The 21,692-nt window shown below is 37.3% G+C and overlaps 1 protein-coding gene across 1 annotated transcript in view; it reads left to right on the forward strand.

Annotated features, from left to right (window-relative positions):
• The window catches only part of NEK11 (NIMA related kinase 11), a 194,912-nt gene that overhangs the window by 53,074 nt on the left and 120,146 nt on the right, over positions 1-21,692 (forward strand). The window contains exon 9 of the mRNA XM_044678895.1: positions 4,720-4,897. Coding sequence (XP_044534830.1) covers positions 4,720-4,897 — 178 coding nt within the window. The remainder of the gene's footprint in view (positions 1-4,719; positions 4,898-21,692) is intronic.

The raw sequence follows: 21,692 nt of genomic DNA on the forward strand, positions 1-21,692 counted from the left end.
TATATATATATATATATATATATATATATATATATATATATATCTCTGTGAGTGTATATATTTCTCTCGCCATCTGTCTCTCTCTCTACCGCCATATACTTCATCATGGTGGACACCAATGATTGCCTTTTGCTATATACTAAAGGGTTTTTTGACATTTCAGGCCATTTCTGCCCCCCTACTAAATGGCCCCAGCCTGCCATGCTCTGTGAATTGTGATGACATTTTTTTGTAATTTGTCTCTCTCTGTTCCTAGCTGCCTAAAGCAGTCCCCTTCCCCACTTCTAGTTTGTTGCCCTTCGTCTCTAATGGGTTCGTAAAAGAGATAACCAAACTCCCTAGAAATATGCCCAAAATAAGGTCATGTGGGCTTTGAGCGAGGGCCTGAGGGAGAGAATAAAGCATCGGGACTTCACTGAGTGGCTTTTGTGAAGCTGGATATGTTTTATGTTTCCTTCCCTCTGTTTGGCTTCCAGGCGTAGGGAGGGGGACTCTGGATAGGGCTGCTAATCTCTCGGAGGCCAAATCATTGCTCACAGAAATGGTTTTTCTTGTCCATAACACGCAGGGCTAGAGCTTTATGGTGTGTGCCTGGCTGGTTCAGTAGATGGAGAGCCAGGCCTAGAGAGGGGAGGTCCAGGGTTCAAATCTGGCCTCAAATTCTTCCTAGCTGGGTGATCCTAGGCAAGTCTCTTAATCCCATGGCCTGGTCCTTACCACCCTTCTGCCTTTACACAGTATTGGTTCTAAAACAGATGGTAAGGCTTTAAAAAATAATAATGGTATGTATGGTCTGTTAGGAAAACAGAACCACAAGTGAAGTCAGTCAGTGGGGCAAAAGCCAAAGAGGGCTAACCCGAGGAAACGTTTCCTTATCTTTTCTGCAAAAAATGATGAAGGAATGAGACCAGCCCAGGAGGTAGCAGGTTAAATAGAATAGAAGACATAAGGTCTGTTGAAAGATATTCAGAGAACAAAGGGGAGAGGAAATGGGAAGCCAAATGCATTGTCCTCACATCAAAGCGTGTTTTTTAACTCCCTTGAAAAGGCACAATTTGAGAGAAAAGAAGAAACAGTGCAATAAAGAGGGGAAATGGTTCAATCGGAGGAGAGAGAATGAAGGGAAAGTAAGATAAGGAGGGAGAAGAGGAGAGGGAGAGGAGGTCTCCCTTTGGATGGCTCTTCATTTCTTTTAGCATCCCTTGGGGGCTCCTCTCTTCATCCCATCTCCCCTCCGCTGTCTCTGCCCTCTCCAGACAGTAGTTTTTTTTTTTTTTAAACCCTTGTACTTCGGTGTATTGTCTCAATAGGTGGAAGATTGGTAAGGGTGGGCAATGGGGGTCAAGTGACTTGCCCAGGGTCACACAGCTGGGAAGTGGCTGAGGCCGGGTTTGAACCTAGGACCTCCTGTCTCTAGGCCTGACTCTCACTCCACTGAGCTACCCAGCTGCCCCAGACAGTAGTTTTTAAAAAAATCCCAAACTTGGTTATTTTGCTTTGTTTTTACAAGCAGCAGCATCCGTAGCCCTGAGAGACAGAGCTTGAGTAGTGAGAGAGCGTAGGCCTGCTTAATCAGAAGAGGCCATCTATGGAAAGCCATTGTTAAGGGTCCTCAGGGGCTGCCCATGAACGGCTACTGGTGCCTTGGGGGCCACCCATGTATGGCCATTGGTGAGAGTCCTCAGAAGCCTCTCACAGATGGCCATTGATAAGGGTCCTTGGGGGCCACCCACAGATGGCCATGGATGAAGGTCCTTGGGGGCTTTCCATGGATAGTCGTTGGCAAAGGTCCTTGTGGGCCACCCACGGATGGCCATTGACAAGGGTCCTTGGGGGCCTCCCATGGATGGCCATGGATGAGGGTCCTTAGGGGCTGCCCATGGATAGCCACTGGTGAGGATCCTTGGAGGCCAGCTTTGGGATATTTCATCCACAATGCTTTTGGCTTTGTCTGACAGACTCTGGCTCAGGCTGGGCTTTGAAATCTTGAAAACTGAACAGAAACCAGGGTTATGTCAAGAAAGCTTCCTTTAGGAGGGACAGTGTGGCCCTTAGGAGAATTAGGTAGGGGTGGTGGGTGGGGGATAGCCGGGGCCCAGAGCAGCTCTTTTCTCTCTTGTTCTCTTCTCACCACCTTTGGGAGGGAACATTCTTTTCTTCTTTTAAATTAACATTTTTGTGCATAGCTTTTGTTTTTATAGGGGCTTCACTTCCAAATATATCCTTCCTTCCCTCTTCAACCTAGAGAGCCATTTCTTGTAGCAAAGAATACAAAGACTTATTTCATGTAGTATCTTGGGCAAGGCATGTTTCCTTATTGGGAAAATGAAGGCCGTGGAGATCTAGTCCAGCTCTAGAGCTGTGATCCAAAGAGAAGCAAAATGGGCAAAAAATCCCACTTCAGCCAAATTAAGAATCACAGATTCTCAGAGTTGGAGGAGAACAAATCCCAGAGCCTATTTAGACTTAGAGTCAGGAAGATCTGAATTCAAATCCTATGTCAGATCTTTACTAGCTGTATGATGCTGGGCAAGTCACTTAATCTTATCTACTTCAGTCTGAATCTGACCCAGCTAGGCTTGAGCCAACCACATGCCCACTTGGCTCTCACCTTCTCCGGCCAGCAGTCCATGGACGTGCTTTACAAGTGGGAGAAGACGGAACAAAGGCTCCGCAACCCTCTGATCTCACCAAGTGGAAGAGAAAACTCCCATAGAGGGATAATAGGCAGAGAACTGAAATAGCGAACAATTATTAAGTGCTTACTCTGTGCTTAATGGGGAATTAAGAACAGCAAATTAAAAAAATAAAAAAAATAAAGAACAGCAGATCTATGGTCTCTGCCTCTAAGAACTCTCATCCTAACGGGGGTGACAAACACGTATGGCACAGATACAGACAAAAAGTGCAGCTTTTCCCTCTTAACTTGTGCTTAGACCCTAATCGTGTCTCCACGTAAAGTATATTTTTCGGATTTATTGGACATCTCAGGGCCACCTATAGGATGAGGCATTAGAGATGGAAAGAGGAAGTCAAGTCGTTTTTTCTTCTTGCAAAGGGTAGCAAATGGAACGAGGCTGGCAGTGGGCCCCTCTATGTTCTAAGGAGAGCCCCCTCATCAGAGTGGGAGACCAAACACTTCCAGGCATCCTTTTCCAGGGAACAGAAGTGCTTTCTGAAATGTGAAAGCCCCATTTCATGCACTTCACAGCATCTTCCTTTGTTCTTAAAACTGTTCTTGGAGCAGCTTTGAACCTTTGAAATTTGGGACCCGCTGGTCTCCCTTGTGTCTCGAAACAATCACGGCACACAGCACGCACACCTTTGAAAGAGCCGCGTGACTGCCATCTCCCAAATGCCAACCCTGGCTAGGGCGCCGGTGCATTTTATTTATTAATTTAAGAAGATTAGTTTGAACTTTCCCTTCTGCTCTTAGTAAGGAGAAACTCTTGGAGTATCTCCTCATGACAGCTTTTATTTATGTGTGTGTGTGTGTGTGTGTGTGTGCAAGCGTGTATTTTAACTATTTGCTAAAGAAAATAGGTCAATTCAGCACTAAATTCAGGACTCTTGGCAAGAATAGTCTTAATAATCTGAAATGTTCATTGATACCTTCAAGTCCAGGCTTTTTTCTAGAGGTTTGAATCATCTAAGTCAGTGGTTCCCAAACTTTTTTGGCCTGCCGCCCCCTTTCCAGAAAAAATATTACTTAGCCCCCTGGAAATTAATTTTTAAAAAATGTTAATAACAATTAATAGGAAAGATAAATGCACCTGTGGCCATCACCGCCTCCCTGGATCGCTGCAGCACCCACCAGGGGGCAGTGGCGCCCACTTTGGGAATCACTGATCTAAGTTTTCCCCTAATGTTCACATTTATCATTAGCTCTAGGATTACATTGCTCTTAATTTGGGAAATATCAATTTTGGGGCTCAGAACTTTTAGAGCTGGAAAGTATCTAAATCTCATCTAGTTCAACCCCCTCCTTCTGAACATAATGAAATTGAGGCCCATAAAGTTTAAGAGATTAAGAGAAGGCCATATACCAAGTTAGTAAGAGAGCTATTAGACCACAATCCTTCCTACTCGAAATCTGGTTCTCTTTCCTCAACACTTTCTTGATTCCTGGGAATTTAATATTTTATAGTTATAAGACCTTTATCAAAAAAGGAGGAAAATAGGATTATCACTTTCTTTCCTTCCTCTCCTCTTTTCTTTTTTCTCTCTGTGTTCCTCTTTTCTTTCTTTCTTTCTTTCTTTCTTTCTTTCTTTCTTTCTTTCTTTCTTTCTTTCTTTCTTTCTTTCTTTCTTTCTTTCTTTCTTTCTTTCTTTCTTTCTTTCTTTCTCTCTCTTTCTCTCTTTCTCTCTTTCTCTCTTTCTCTCTCTTTCTTTCTCTCTTCCTTCCTTCCCTTCCTTCCATTCCTTCCTTCCTTCCTTCTTTCCATCAGTACTCTGTTCTAGTTCCAAAGCAGAAGAGTGGTAAGCTCTAGTAATGGGAGTTACCAAGGGTCCCACAATTAGGAAATGTCTAAGGCCATATTTGAATCCAGAATTGACTGATTGTCTTTGGGCCTAGCTCTCCATCCATTGGCCACTTGGGTACCTTCTGTCTGTTTCTTTCTAATCAGTTTTCAAGAACAGAAATAAAAACTGGCTTTTTAAACCTTGTTGTTTTCTTTTAAATTAGTTGCTAATTAAACACCATCATGCTCCCCTAAGGAATCTGATGAACAGGCTTCAGGACACCTGACTGAATCTGAGCCAAATGAAGAAGAGATGCTAGCGGAGCTTTCCCTGACTTATTCTCAGCCAGTCGCCTCCCAGAGCTCTGCAGGACAGGAGCCAAACCAAGAGGAAGCTTCAGTCCCACCGTCCACATATGAACTGGAGGATCATGGTAAGAATTCAGCTTTATTTGCATCATAAAATCATAAATTTACATCTGGAAGGCATCTTTGAGGTCATTCCATCCAACTCCCTCATTTTACAGATGAAGAAACTGAGAACCGAGAGAGGATTTTCCAAGGCTCATTTATACAGCTAGTAAGGGTCTGAAATGGAATTCAAACTCAGATTTTCCTGACTCCATGTCTAGTACTCTGTTTGTTGTTCCATGCTGTTCCTCACCAGTCAAAAGCCAGGAACTCTTTGTTGGCATGTTGGCCTTGAAAAAATGATCTAAACATGATCTTATCTCCAAAAGAGGAACTGTGTGATGAACTGGTGAATTGAGAGCTTATCTGTGGGTTGAAAAAAAAGCAAAGATCTCAGTTAAACCAGCTTCCTTTAAAAAAATTAACTTTCTTTTTGTATATTTTTAATTAACATGATTTATCCTTTCTCCCTTCCATCTTCTTGACCCATCCCATTGGAAAAAAAAAGAAAAAATAATCCTTGTAACAGATTGTACAGTCTTGCAAAACAAATTCTCTTTTTCATCTCATTCATAACCCTGTCTTGCATTCTGCTTGTTTGAGTCTTCTCCTCTCAGTTAGGAGATGGGTATCATTCCTCATCACTGGCCTTCTGGAATCAGGGGTGATCATTTGTTGGTCAGAGTTCTTAAATCTTCCAAAATTGTTCTTTTTTTATGGAGTTATTTTATTGTATCAATTGTTTTCCTGGTTCTGCTTCTCTTATTCTGCCTCAGTTTATACAAGTCTTCCCAGGTTTCTAAGAAATTACCCCTTTCACCATTTCTTATGGCAAAAGAGTATTCCATTACATTCATATATGTCATTCATTCAGCCAATCCCTGCAGATTGAGGGATCTCCACAATGATAGAAACTGGGAAATTCTTTTCCTTTCTGAATCCCTTTTGAAAATGGTTTCTGTAATGTCTATACCTTTTAGAGAAACTGAGAAGTCTCTCTAAATTAAATTGCTAATTAAAAATTTAAAATAAATAGAAATAAACTTAATAGAAAAAAGGAAACAAGATTGGCTGAGGTCTTTGTTCTTACACACACACACATATATACATACACACACCTATATAAATATAAATACACACACACATACACATGCAGGCATTGCACATCATAGGCTATGGTGCCCCTACAATTTGGAAAATCCATGAAAAAAATTTTTGGCCCTTTATACCAGAGAGGATGTCTGAATTTTTTCTTTCTTTCTTTTTTTTTTTAATTTTTTTACTGGTGTGCTTACAGCATCTTATTGTAAAATTTGGGTTAAACATTTGGTCACAGGCTTTATATAGATATATAGGTCCATGTTAAGATATCTCTACATCTCTAGCTTTTATGTGTTATTTGTTGGCTTCTGCATTCTTTTGTTATAACTTTTTAGTTATTTAAACTTTGTTTTATTTATTTAAAAAATTTTTATTTTTATTATCATGAAAAACACATTTTCATATTGGTCATTATTGTAAGAGCACACTCATAAAAAAAGATGTGAAAGATAGTATGCTTTGTTCTGCCTCTGTATGATCCCAACAGTTCTTTCTTTGGAGGGGGAGAGCATTCCCCATCGTGTCTTTCAGGATTGTCCAAGATCATTGCATTACCGAGAGCAGCCATGTTTTCACAGTTGATCATTATATAATATTGCTGTTACTATGTATAAGGTTCTCCTGGTTCTGCTTATTTTGCTCTGCTTCAGTTTATACAGATCTTTCCAGCTTTTTCTGAAATCATCTTGCTTTTCATTTCTTATAGCATAATAGTATTCCATCACCAACATGTATCACAACTTGTTCAGCCATTCCCCAATGGATGGACATCCCCTCAATTTCTAATTCTTTGCCACCACAAAAAGAGCAGCTATAATATTTTTTGTACAAAGTTCTTTCCCTCCCTTTTTCATCACCTCTTTGGGATCTAGATCCAGTAGTAATATTACAGGATCAAAGGGTATGCTCAGTTTTATAGCGCTTTGGGCATAATTCCAAATTGCCTTCCAGAATGGTTGGATCAATTCACAACTCTACCAACAATGTATTAGTGTCCCAATTTTGCCACATCCCCTCCAACATTGATCATTTACCTTTGCTGTCATATTGGTCAATCTGGTAGATATGAGGTGGTCCTTCATGTTATTTTAATTTGCATTTCTCTAATCAAGAGTGATTTAGAACATTTTTTCATATGATTATTGATGGTTTTGATTTCTTCATCTGAAAATTGTTTGTTCATATCCTTTGACCATTTGTCAGTTGGGAAATGGCTTTTATTCTTATAAATTTGATTTAGTGCTCTATATATTTGAGAAATTAAACCTTTATCAGAGAAATTTGCTTTAAACATTTTTTCCCAGCTTCTTGTTTCCCTTCTAATCTTGGTCACGTTAGTTTTGTTTATACAAAAGCTTTTAAATTTAAAATAATAAAAGTTATTTAATATCTTATAATGCTCTCTCTTATTTGGTCATAAAATTTTCCTTGACAGATCTTTGGAGAAGGGAAAAATTTATGACCAAACAAGAGATAGAGAGTATTATAAACTGTAATATGAATAATTTTTATTATATTAAATTTAAAAACTTATTTTAACTTTAAAAAAGATATCACACACATTTATAGTATTAAAAGATAAAATATGCTGATATTATGCAATACTATACATACATTTTGTGCATTTCTGAATTTCTAAACTTTTTTTTTGTGTCAGTTGCTGGCCTTTGCATATCATCTGCTGCTTTCACAAAACTCCTCAAATTCCCATTTAATTCCTTATGCCAACTTGCAATGGGGAAAGTTATTGTGGAAATGATTGCTCTGTGTTTAAAGCTGAACATATTATTTATGTCTCTTTCCTTAAACTAAATCTTAGGTCAATAATGTTGGCTAGTGATCCTCTCCCTATTAGAATCCAATATTGAAAGATAACACAATTCCATGGGAAGTTGTCATGGTTGACTTGTACTCTCTTGGGGGGCAGGCAGATTCCTTTGAGACCATATGAAGGAAAGGAGGCTGCTGGGTAGAGGTCTTGAAGAGGCAGACTGTAGTTATAGATATTAGATCTGGAAGGGCCAACCATCTCCTCAATACCTCTCCCATCTGTCTACTCACACCAAAATCACAACCATCCTAATCCAGGTCTTTAGCACCTCTCTGAGTGGTACCATGACAGTAACCTCCTGTAGTTCCTTCTCCAGTCCATCCTTTACTCAGGTGCCAAATGGATATTCCTAAAATATAGGACTGACCACATTGCTTTTTTGCTCAAGAATTCTTCATGGATCCCCACTGATATTAAGATAAAATGCAAATTTCTCTATTATTTAAAGCCTTCTGTAGTCTTTCTAGACTGCTTACTGTGTCATTTGGAATTATTGTAAGCTCTGGGAGACTACAACTCCCAGGACTCCCTTTTACAACTTGTGGGAGTTGTCAGGGGAAGTTGTAGTCTCCCAGGGCTTACAATAATTCCAAATGACACATTGCCATTACTCTCTCTCTGACCTACCATCTTATTTACTCTTCTCCACATAGGAGAAGTGGTTTCCCATCTCCGTGTCTTTGGACAGGCAAATATTCCTGAAGACCTTCTAATTGTCTTCAACTCTGGCCCAAGGAATCTCTAACTTCCCTTAAAACTCAACTAAATTCTATCTCTTAAGAAAGTCCCATCCTGATCCCTCCATTTGTAAGTCCTCTTTTCACCAAAATTACCACACACACACACACACACATATGTTACTCTCTGTGTGCATGTATATATACACATATATATATAACTATGTGTGTATATGTATAACTGTATATATATATATATATGTAATATTAACATTTAATGCACAGTTTATTTTTCCCAGTTGAACATAAACTCCCTGAGGTCACCGAAATTTGTTTTTCTTTCACATCCCTAGTACATAGCTTTGGGCTTGGCACACAGTAGACACTTAATAAATCCTCTCAATGGAATCAAATCCATCATGAGCTAGCATCAAGTAGAATTCTAGAATCAGAAGATTGAACTAGATGCTATCTGATGGTCACTTGGATCCTCAGGACCATATTTTAATGGCTTTTTAATGTAGGATTGTAAACGACAAGTTGTTTGCGCTGTTGGGTTTTGCCTCCAGATTCCAATATAGTAATTATTGAATTTGAGAGAAATAAATTGTCATAGGGAATAGTTATTAACTCAGGAGGATCTTTCAACTCTTTGTTTTCACTGATTTTTCTTAAGCAAAAAGACAAAAAGTAACTGAATGAAATTAGAATTCTAATGGCGTTAGGGAATCCACGCAATTGATCAGGATGGGAATAGAATCTGTTGGAAATGTAATAGGAAATAATCTTTCTTTTTAAGAATTATAAAGTTGGTATAACAAGTGCTGTGTCTATTAAGTATCTTAATTTAATTATAAGCATTCAGCTCATCCATTACTAAAATCTGGTGAAGAAAATTCAACAATCTGGTCTGATAGTTAATTAGAATGATGAACAGTTACAAGCTTATGGGTGATTGCGTATCTCAAGCATGAAATGAGACTTCAACAAGCTAGGGAAATCCACAGCAATTAATTGCCTCCCTCCCACCCTCTGCCTTTTGGGAAGGCTGCCCTTCAACCTGCTAGCCTGCCCAAGGACATTTTTCTTACATATATGTGTGTGTAAAAGTGCTTTTTTGTCCTTATAATTATCCTACTTTTTCTGGTTTGGGAAATCCTTTTCAGCCTCACTCTGCTCCTTCTTTTGGGTTTCCCCTCTGGGCTATGAGTCAGTTACAGGGGAAAATCATAGAATGAGGCTCATACATTTAAATTTAGGACACATTTAGTAGGCAATAGTTGATTCATTGCATCCCATTAGAGATCAAAGTAGCTGTTATAATCAAATAAGACGGAGACTTTAGAACTTTAAAGAAATCATAAATATTTAAATCCCTTTATAGATGCCAGCAATTTGTACATTAATTTTAAATAGACCCCTGAAATCAGTGTATCACTGTTTCACTATAGCCTTATAGCAAATGGCTGAGTTATGGAGATTTATTCCATCCATATTGGAAACAAGAGAGCTGCCGAGAAGTCTGGAACTCACAGGACTAAAGCAGACTCAAGGCATGGCTCCTTAACCAAACTCTTCCGATGTCCGCCATGACTCCCAGCCAGCCCACCTTGTTGGCTTTCCCTTCATACTAGTCATTTCAGCAGCTCTTTAAGCAAGTTTCCTGCTGACCTCCCTTTGCTCAGTGGATAGCCAAGCGTTCCCTTTCCTTCTGGAAGACCACAGATACTCTTGACTTTCTGGGTGCTGTCTGAAACCAATAGAACCTTTTCCATAAAGCATCAACAGAAGAATTTTGCTTGCAATGGGAAGCAAATGGCAACTTTGTCTTTGTTAAATGATGTATCTACATTTCTTTTAGGGAGGGAATAACCTAATACTAATCAATGAGTCCAATTCTTAGCTATTAATTTACCAAGTGAAATCAAAGGGAGGTGGTTGAAACAGGTCGTTAGAAAATAAAGGCTGCTGATAATGTTGTTAAACTTGGATTCCAGACCAGGTAAAAGCAGAACAGTTATCAAAAAAATTTATTTTTTAAAGTTTGTGGAACCAGGTTAAGATCAGGCTAACCCTGACTTAGACTCTACTGATGATGTCCAAATTAGATTTTCAGTTGAAATGAGTCTCAATTCATTTAATTAATGGTTAATAACAAAGATAGGGTATGTGGGGAAGAGGTTGATGGAAGTGAACTAGAGAATCTCTAATGTCTTTTGAGGCTTGCTCTTTGCTTCTCCAGCAGTCAAGGTAGTAGTGTGAAAGGTGGGAACTCTTCATCCGAAGCCAAAAAGAGGGGGAGCCTTGCATGCATGACCCCTTCTCTGTCATGCTCTAATGCTCGGCCCTTGCTAGTTCTTTACAGTTTTTGACCACAGCGCTGTTTGCTGCTGATTCATGTCCTATCTTATATCAGGCTCGGGGAATTGGTTTCAAGGACCAAGGACTGGAAAAGGAAAAAGAATCCTCCTGCTTCCCTTCCAGCATTTTAGCCATAGAGTGTATGGGTGATTTGTTTCTACATAAGACTTTCAATTAAATATTCTAAAAGGAGGAAAGGATATCATGCATAAATGAAATCCATAGTAATCCCCAACCCTCATTTTGTCTTTATTCAATATTTTCCTTAGAAAACATTATTTATTTTTAACTTTCCTTTAAGATATTTTTTAATTCTATCCTTTCCATTTTTTCCTACCCACTTTGAAGGAAAGAAATGTGAAATCATTCATACGTGTGAACTCATACAAAACATTTTCTATTAAGTGTGTTACATAAAAAAGAAAGAGAGTGAAAAAAATTATGTTTCAATCTGTATTCAGACACCATGAATCTTTTCTCTGGAAGTAGAGAACATTTTTCATCATAAATCTTTTGGAATTGTCTTTAATCATTGTATTGATCAGAATAACTAAGTTCTTTACAGTTGATCATGGTACAGAATTACTGTTATTATGTACAAAATTCTCTTGATTCTGCTCAATTCATTTTGTTCATGTAAATTTCCAGATTTTTCTAAAAGCATAATACTCATCATTTCTTATTCCATCACCATCAGATACCACAAATTGTTTAGCCATTCCCCAGCTGATGGGCATCCCCTCAATTTCCAATTCTTTGCCACCACAAGAAGAGCAACTATAAATATTTTTATACAAATAGGTCTTTTTCTTTTTTTTCTCTGATCTCTTTGGGATACAGACTTAGTTCGTGGTATTCCTGGATCAAAGGGTGTGTAAAGCCTTATAACTCTTTGGGCATGCTTCCAAATTGCTCTCCAGAATGGTTGAATGAGTTCACAACTCAATTAACAGTGCATTAGTATCCCAATTTTTCCACATCTTCTTCAACATTTGTCATTTTCCTTTTCTCTCATATTAGCCAATCTAATAGTTATGAAGTGGCACCTCATTCTTTTAATCAATAGTGATTTAGAGAAGTTTTCATATAGCTTTGATTACTTTTTCTGAAAACTTCTTGTTCATATCTTTTGGCCATTTATCAATTGGGAAATGATTCATATTCTTATAAATTTAACTCGATTTTTCTATATAATTGAGAAATGCAGCCTTTATCAGAGAAATTTACTATAAATTCTACCCCCCCCAGTTTTCTGCTTTCCTTCTAATCTTGGATGCATTGTTTTGTTTGTGTAAAACCATCTTTAATGTAATCGCAATTGTCCATTTTATACCTTGTGATCCTCTCTATCTCTTACTTGGTCATAAATTCTCCCCTGAAAAAAATCTGAAAGGTAAGTTTTTCCACATTTGCTCATATCACCCTTTATATCTAAATCATGTACTCATTTTAACCTAGGTTGTGAGATGTTGACTTATGCCTAGTTTCTGCCAAACTGCTTTCTGGTTTTCACAACAATTTTTTTTCAAATAATAAATTCATGTCTCCAAAGCTAAGATCTTTGGGTTTATCAAAAACTAGATCACTATAGTAATTTATTACTGTGTATTATATATTTAATCTGATCTGTTCTTTGTGTAGCTGATCTGTCATTAGGCTTTTTAGCAAATGCCAGATCATTTTGATGATTATTGCTTTATAGTATAGTTTGAGATCTGGTATGGCTAGATCACCTCCTTCCCATTTTTTTCATTGGTTCCCTAAGTAATATATAGAAATACCGATGTTTTTTTTTGTATTTGGTTTATATTCTGCAACTTTGCTAAAGTTGTTAGTCAATTCAACTAATTTTTAAGTTGATTTTCTAGTATACTCTTAAGTATACCATCATATCTGCAAAGAGTCATAGTTTTGTTTCCTCATTGCCTATTTTTATCCTTTCAATTTCTTTCTCTTGAGTTATTGCTATACCCAAAATTTCTAGTATGATTTTTAATAATAGTGGTGACAATGGACAACTTTGCTTCACATCTGATCTTATTGGGAAGGCTGCTAGCTTATTCTCAGCACAAATAATGCTTGCTAATGGTTTTAGATAAATACTACTTATTTTAAGGAAATATCCATTTACTCCTATCCTTTCTGGTGTGTCTTTTTTTTATATAGGAATGAGTATTATATTTTGTCAAAAGCTTTTTTTTCTGTATTTTTCAAGATAATATGTTGGTTTTTTTCATTATTGCTATGGTCAGTTATGCTGATTGTTTTCCTAATGTTGAACTAGTCCATGCATTCTTGATATGAATTTGGTCATAATGTGAAATATTTGTGATATATTGCTGTAATTTCCTTGCTAGTATTTTACATAAATATTACCTGAATTCATTAGGGAAATTGGTATATGATTTTCTTTTTCTGTTTTTGCTCTTCCAATTTTAGGTATCAATACCCTATTTGTATTGCAAAAGGAATTTGGTAGAACTCTTTCCCTTCGACTATTTTTTCCAAGTAGTTTATATACTAGAGGAATTAATTCTTCTTTAAATGTTTGGTAGAATTCACTTATGAATGTATCTGGTCCTGGGGATTTTTACTTAAGGTGTTCACTGATAGCTTGTTCAATTTCTTTTCCTAAGATAAGATTTCTTTATGTATTCTATTTGTCTCTGTTGTTAATCTGGGCAATTTATATTTTTTAAATATTCATTTATTTCACCTAGATTGTAAAATTTATTGGCATACAATCGGGCAAAATAGCTTCTGATACCTGCTTTAATTTTATCTTCATTGTTGGTGCATTTGATTTTTTAAAAAAATTTTTGATATTGGTAATTTGGTTTTCTTCTTTCTTTTCTTTTCCCCTAAAATATCTCTCTTCGATCTATTTTCCAGATCTGTTGTTTTTCCAATGAAAGATTTCATGGTTTCTTCTCTTTTCATTCTTTTGGCTTTATCTTATTGCTTCTTGATGTCTCATTGAGTTATTAGCTTCAACTTGCCCGAATCTGTTTTTAAGGTATTATTTTCATCAGCTTTCATCCAGCTCATCTTCTAGGCTGTTTGCTCTTCAGCTATAGGTTAGAGTAGCAACATAGAGACCATGTAAGCATTTAGAATCCTCAAAGATCAAGACAAGGATTTCTTATTTCACTGGTATATATTGCTATTTCATACATAGTTATAATCTCTCCCATTAGACTGTATGTTCCTTGGGGGCAGGCCTTATCTTTTGCCTTTTTTTGTATTCCTAGAGCTTAGCAAAATGCTTGGCACCTAGAAGGCACTTACTAAATGTTTATTGACTGACTTATTGCCATCCAGTATTAAAATATGTAGAGATGTTTAGGAGAGGGTTTGAGGATACAGCCCATAAACTAGCCATGAAAGGGTATGTTAGACATACACAAGGAAATTAGGTAGTCCTGGTGTGCAGAAATGCCTAGCCTAACACAACACAGTGCACACAATTTACATAGATACATAGATTTATTATTATTTATTACTATATTATTATTATGTATTATCATAGATTATAGACACATAGATTATTAAAGATAGAAGGAAGGAAGAGATTATTTTCTCTATCGTACTAATTTTATAGCTAATGAGACCATACAGATCAGCCTGATGGACTGAATCAAATAAGATGAAATTTAACAGGGATTAATGTGAAATTCTGTGCTTCACAAGTTCAAGGAGAAATGGACCTGGGTAGTAATTTGTGTGAAAAAGATCTGGGGGATCTAATTAGTTGCCAGCTCCAGGAGGAGTAAGGGAAGGGAGGAAGGGAGATGGTTTGAATTGTATAACTTTGGAGAACTTGTATGGAAGATTGTTATTACATGTAATTGGTAAAATGGATTATCTTTATAATAAAAAAAGATCTGAGGGCTCAAGTGGACTACTGTGTCATCAGGATGATTACGAAAAAAGAATTTTCTTGAAGGGGCTTCACACTTAAACTAGAGAGGGACCATAATACTACATAATGGTTTCTTCTTCCTACTTTACCAAGAAGCCATATAAGACACAATGAAGTCAAAACCAAAATGGTGGGGGCTATCAACTGACTAGAAAGCTAGGAAGACCAGCTAAGTCTGTCCTCTTACTGGTTCTATCAGTTAAAGCAGAATGAAGAGACCAACTTAAGTCAAGTCAACAAACATTTATTGTGCACCTGCCAAATGCCAGTTGCAATGCCAAGTCCTTAGGATAGAAAGAAAAATTAAATGCAAATAATCATGACGAAGAGGAGATTCTAGACTAGAAGTTCTTAACCTGGGATCTATGAACTTGGTTAAAAAAAGTAATAACTAACTTTTAATATAACTGGCTTTCTTGATAATCCTATGTCTTTTTTTCTCCATATTTAAAAACAATCTGAAAAGGAGTCCATAGACTCCATCAGAGCTCAAAGGGTTTTGGACACCATGCTAAGAACTCCCGTTATAGAATCCTACCGAGTTCAGGGCAGCTGTTTACCCTCTAGTAGGAACTAAAGATGATTGAGGTTCAGATGTCCTATGTCTTGTTCCATCTTGCACTTTGGTTCATTGAGTGAAAAGACAGATCCATGCTCTTTCAGTTGTTCTCTCCCCTCACCCCTTTTTTGGGATCTCCTAATATCTTTGGATTTCTGTAATTATGTTTCAGTGCATCATTGTGTCACATCACCAGGAGCCATATTTCTGAGTTTTTTTGGTGGACTCTGGCATTTAGCAAGGAAGGTCAAGGAATTCTGCAAAGAAAAAAAATAATGGAATGGCAGCCCAAATCCATCTACTTGGCTCTTTCTTTCCCGTCATGCATGATGTATTCACTCAGTGATGCAGAGAACCACAAGGGAGTAGTTTGAATCCATATTCTGCCTGGGAAATGGGCATTTTATTGAAGAATTAATCAGTGCATGTACAGAATGATGGATCACCCACACTCAATAGCTTATTGTTCTGTCTCAGAAGATTATCTATAAAATGGCTTGAATCTTTTTCTTATGGTTGTAGATATAGAGCTGGAAAGGACCCAGAGGACATTCTAGTCCACTCCCTTCTCCCATCACTCTCATTTTACAGATGAAGAAACTGATGTTTAGAGAAGTAGAGTCCCATAAGTAGTAAGCATCAGAAGTAGAATTTGAATTCAAGTCCCTTTGGGTTTAGGGCTCTCTCCACTGTGCCATACCATTACAGGCATACTTAGTTATCAAAACTATGAATATTTGCTTTGTATAAGTGAGTAAAATCAGGAAATTAGAAGAGAAAAAGAAAGCAAAATCTTTAATACCAATATTCTGAAGAAGCAAATCCCCAAGAAATATAATAATTCACCTCCAATTTGAGTTTATGTCTTATGATCCTGATATGAAGTGTGGGTTGTGCTACTAAATTTAAAAATGTGTTTCCTGGTCCCAACAAAATTACAAAGATATTTATAGATACAACTCTTGACTTTCTAAAGGAAAGCTATTTGAAAGCTATTTATTAGATGCAGTGTGAATTGGAACTATTCCTCAAACTGGGATATAGTGCTGGAATTAAAGTCAAGAAGACCTGTCTCAGACACTTACTAGCTATGTAATCTTGACACAATTCTCTTCGTTGCTTTGTGACTTAATTTACTCATTTGGCCTACTTGATTGACCTTTAAAACCTCTTTCTATTTCAAATCTTTGATCCTATGATATTAGAGGGGAAAATGAAAATTATGAGTATCTCAAAAGGTAAACAATTCCATCCATAAATCCTTATTCATGGAAAGCAATCTTTTCTTTCTCAGTACTTAAATTCACAGAATCTCAAAGTTGGTGTGGACTGTAGATGCCTAATAATCCAGAAATTCTCAAAGTATGGTCTGGGGAACCCTGGTGGTACCCAAGATGCTTTCAAGCAGTCCATGAGATCACAATTATTTTCAGAATAATATTAAGATGTTGTAATTTCTCATACTGTAAATATCAGTAACTTTAACCCACAGAAACAAAAGCTCTTTGGTATCTTCCATACTTTTAACAGTGTAAAGTGGTCCTAAGGGTCAAAAGTTTTGAGAACCACAGATTTGCCCCAACTTAAACTTGTATCTTAACTGGATCATTTCAGATCTGTTTTTTTTAAACTTCATTGCTCAAACATAGAAATGCTAGATTATCTATGCTATGAAAATGAGGTCTGTTATAAAGGTTAAGAACTGGTAAAGAACTTGGATTTTGAAGATTTACAGAATCTCCGAGTCTGTGTCCATAAAGAACAATTCTCCATCCTTAATGAGGTTCCCTTTCCTTAACATTCTTCTTCCTCCCTCCATCCCAATATATGCATAAAATAAAATTGGAATCCACTCCATCTTATCAATCAGACTTTTCCTTTTAACTCATTTTCTCTTATTACACCCAAATCTTGACTAGAAGAAATGAGGGTTTAGAACTGATTTATTTTTGGCCTTAGTCATTATAATCTCTTTTAATTCTCTTCATCTGTTATGAGAATATCTCCAGTTCACAAGCCACTTATTTCAGTCCTAATTTCTCTGTATAGTCTTAGTGAATCCAGAAAACAAAATAGGCTCATAGAAAGGACACAGGGACAGCCTTTGTAGAAAACAATCTGTTTTCCCAGAGACTATAATAACCAGTCATGAGAAGATAAGCCTTGTACATTAGGGGTCACTGAGAACATTTTTGTGCATGTGTCTCTCTCATTGGAAATGGTCATAACATAAAGCCAGAAGGCAATGCGAAAGGAAGAGCTCTGAATTCTGGAGTTAGAGAACTTCAGGATCAAATCCTGCCTCTGCTTCTTCTGGGACAGTCATTTTATTTGTCCGGATCTTGGTTTCTTCATCTATAAAGTAAGCTCTGAGATTCCTCACCACTGTCTAGCTATGATCCTGAGGCACCTTTTGAAAAGGAACAAAACAAAAGAATCCTTGATTCCATTATTGAACAGTTGGAAATGCCAACAAACAAATTTATGTGATCTTTTCTGTTGCTTTTGCTGTCAGAAAGAAGCTCTTCTTTTCTGCTCATTCTAATTTCCAAGAGGCAGTTATATAGTAGATAGAGTACTTGCTGCCTTTTGAGTCAGAAAGCTTGGCTTCAGGTCAGAGCTTTGTCCCTTCACCATGTTATGGCAAACAAATTATTCTGACTATCAGTCTTCTAATCTGCAAAATGGGAACAGTAATATACTACCTCTTTCATAGGAGTTGTAATGCCATATAAACTGATAAAAGTTCTGTAAATAGAAGCTATGACGATTTGTTCCATACATGAGAAAAAATCCAATTCCTTAGATTTTGCAAAGTGCTTTGTACACTAGTATCATATTCTAGTCTACGTTATAATTATTGTAAAGTAGAAGGACCATGGGGACCTTTGCCATGGCAGCAGGAAGGAAGGGCATTCAAGGACTTCCACAGTCTGTCTCTAACATATCTTGCATAGTGTAGACTCTAGGACTACTATTCCAAACTCCTTTTCTCCTTGACTAAGTGAGTTCTCACAGGGAAATTGGATACTGCTTCCCTCAGGATTCTAGCGGTAACTTTGAGAGTGGGGTGCTTAGTAGTTTTAGTTCACAAGCCACTAACAGTGTGCTTCCCTCATTGATGATCAATTCCTAAAATTAACTGAATTAGAATTAGGGATGTTTTAAAGTAGACAATTGGTACAGAAACATCTCCCCAACTAGGAATATATTTTCCCTCACATTAAATTCTAAGGGAAAGTGGGCTCAAACTTAGAAAACATGTGGCAAAGGGACAACACATAGTTCTTGGTTGCTTAAGTCCTTTTCTCCTTTTGTGGAGACCCTTCCACTGCATCCCAAGCCGTCATCAGTCATCTTGACTTTTGTTTTGCCATCGGACATGGATGCCTCTGGAAGAAAGAGTGAAACTGACAATTTTGTACAACTCCCCATTGGATGCTCGAGTCAAAGACATCATTCAGTGATGCTATTTTGGTTCCCTTCTAGCATGAAGGACAACAACCAGACTCCCAATGAAACTCTTGTGGATCAGGCGTCACTTTCTGCTACGTTCCTCATAGAATCCTAACTCTGACTTGCTTCAGTGTTTGAATTTGCCCCCTACCCTGGATAGAGACACTCCTGCCAATCACTATTGATCCAAGGATACTGGAGTGTGGATGAAAAGTCCAAATCCTTCCTCCCTTTAAAGTCTACAACCATATTCTCTGGTTAAGAGAGATGAAAAAAGAGTCAGAGATTCTTATCTTCCATCCCAAGCAATTTACTCTGAGGGAACTGGCAAGCATACATCTGAGTTTGGCTTGGCTCTGAAACGTGCCCAAGTGGCCGGATGTTTAATAGAAAACCCACAGGACACAACTGAGTCTCTTCAGCCAACCACAATTGACTTCCTATCCAATTTAATTTCATGTTATGGCTTTTAGTCCTTTCACATTGATGAATGACTTTTCACATCTAGTTTAATACTCTTGATTGATTGATTCCATTGATGTGCTCTCACATAATTTAGGTAGCTATTTGAATAGAGTGGGGCTATTGATCAAATATACCCTTACACTTTGAAATCATTTTTTTCAATTTAACAAACACTAAATAAAATGAACATTACTATATACAAAAGCAGAACAGAAACAAGGATGGTGGTACATGAAATATAAATCTTCTTTTCCATTTTCCATTTTTAGCCTATAATAATAAGCATATCATATAATAATACAATAATTAAACATGTAATTTTTCAAAGCTGTTTTGCTTCTCTGGTTTTCCTTCTGTTCTCATCTGTGCATTTAAAAATGATCCAGTGAAGGCAGCTAATTTTCACAGTGGATAGCCAGGCTGGGAGTTGGGAGGACCTAGGTTCAAATCTGGTCCTTAGATACTATCTAGCTATGTGACCCTGGACAAGTCACTTAACCCCAATTGCCTAGCCCTTATTGCTTTTCTACCTTAGAATTGATACTTAAGGTTTATAAGAAAATGCTTCAGTGACTCTACTTTCCATTTTTCTTTTGGGGGTGAAGAATATCCCTTTTGATACCTTCCTTCTCCCTTCCACTTCTATCCCCAGTTGTTAAAAAAAAAGACCCTCCAAATACTTCTTACAAAAATGTATAGTCAAGCACAAATTCTCACCTATGTTTGTCCTTATGTTAGTCCTCTGAAATTAGGTCCAGTCATTACACTGAGCAGAATTCCTAAGTCTATCTTCTTGTTCTTTGCAGAGTTCCCACCATATCTGTTCAAACTGTTCCTGTCTGCCAACCTAACTCCTCAATTTTGGCCAGATTGGTAGAATCACTCAGTCTCAAACATGCTTTCTCCATTCCTCCATTTATTTAGATTTTTTCCACCTTTCAGTGTTTAATTCTGTTATCTCTGTTAATGTATGTTATCCATCCTTCAGTGGTTAATGCTCATCCATGAAGGTTTCAAAACATAATTCAGGCCCATATTTTTGTATAATACTTTCACTCAAAGTACAAAGCCTGTGACTTATATTTCTTTGAATCTCCTACAGTGTTTAATTGCTGTCATGCCTTCCATGCAGAGCCCTTATATAAGCGGTCAGGGTCCTTATCTCAACTTCCATTTGTGCTGATACATCTGGTCCTCCAGAGAGTTTAGAGATGTTTTTCTGTAATGCTGTTGGCTGTCTCTTATTCTCTTATGTTCTCCTAACATCGATCACCAGTTATTCCTTCAATATCATCTAATCAATGTCAGTTATTATCTCCTCCACTATTATTATGATTAACATCATAGTGTCATTTAACCAATTAACATCAATTACCTTTTACAAAACTGATGTTTTATTGAAAATATATAAAAAACAGAAGTACAACCACCTTCCCCATTAAATAGCAGATACTGCTTGTTTTTAGATACTGCTCCACCCCCCCAAAAAAAGCATTTCTTACAAATGGTGCAAAAATAATTACCTGGCTTTTTTTAAGTCATTACATTTTCCAAGTATTATTAATTTAGTACAATTCATCACAATATCTGGCCATAAAAGATCAATACCATTTGGTAAAACCTGCTTTGCTTCTGTTTTCTCCATTCACGGCATTTGTGTGTACCTTTTTTCCTATTAAAAAAATAACACATTCTATTCTAGGGGTGTGTGAGCTCAAACTCACAACATTACAAAATATTTGCCCCACTAAGCTCACTTCTAAATATGGCCCAAGTTTCTTTCCTTGCTTGCAGAAAGCAGCCTCTTGGTTCCGATCCACTGTCAGACTGGCTCCTTTGTGGCTTTACTCCCCACCAGGTTCCCCCTCTTGATCCTCCTGGTAGGGACTCTAGTTCCCAGATCATTGGGGTGCTCTCAGTGTTTCACAAGGCTTTCAAGTTCATTCCTTCTCTAGTACTTCTTCCCTTAAAACAAGAAAGAGTAGACACAATGGGAACAGAAGCAGGAGCAGGGCCATGGCTTCATGTTGATCTGAGGAGGGAGAGTAGACCAAATGCTGGTATTCTCTTCCCCACCTTCTAGAGCATTGCCAAGCCCTCAACACTCTTCTGCCTTAGAACCAATACACAGTATTGATTCTAAGATGGAACGTAAGGGTTTAAAAACAAACAAATAAACCAACAAATAAATAAAATCTATAATTCAGTTTGTTTTTTCCTGACTGATTTAGATAAGCCTTAACCAGAATATTCAAAATGCTGAGCTATCTATCACATTACCCTTTATAATATTAAATGAAATTTCACAGGAGTCCACTGAGATGTAGAATCCAGCAGATGGCTATATTGTCTCAAGTCCACTTCTAATTTTTTAATTAGGGCAGTTACTTAAAAGTTGTCTTCCATTTAAAATCTGTTACAACTCAAATTCCTTGACACAGCATGT

Source organism: Gracilinanus agilis, chromosome 5, assembly GCF_016433145.1.
Source record: "Gracilinanus agilis isolate LMUSP501 chromosome 5, AgileGrace, whole genome shotgun sequence".
NCBI classification, from domain to species: Eukaryota; Metazoa; Chordata; class Mammalia; order Didelphimorphia; family Didelphidae; genus Gracilinanus; species Gracilinanus agilis.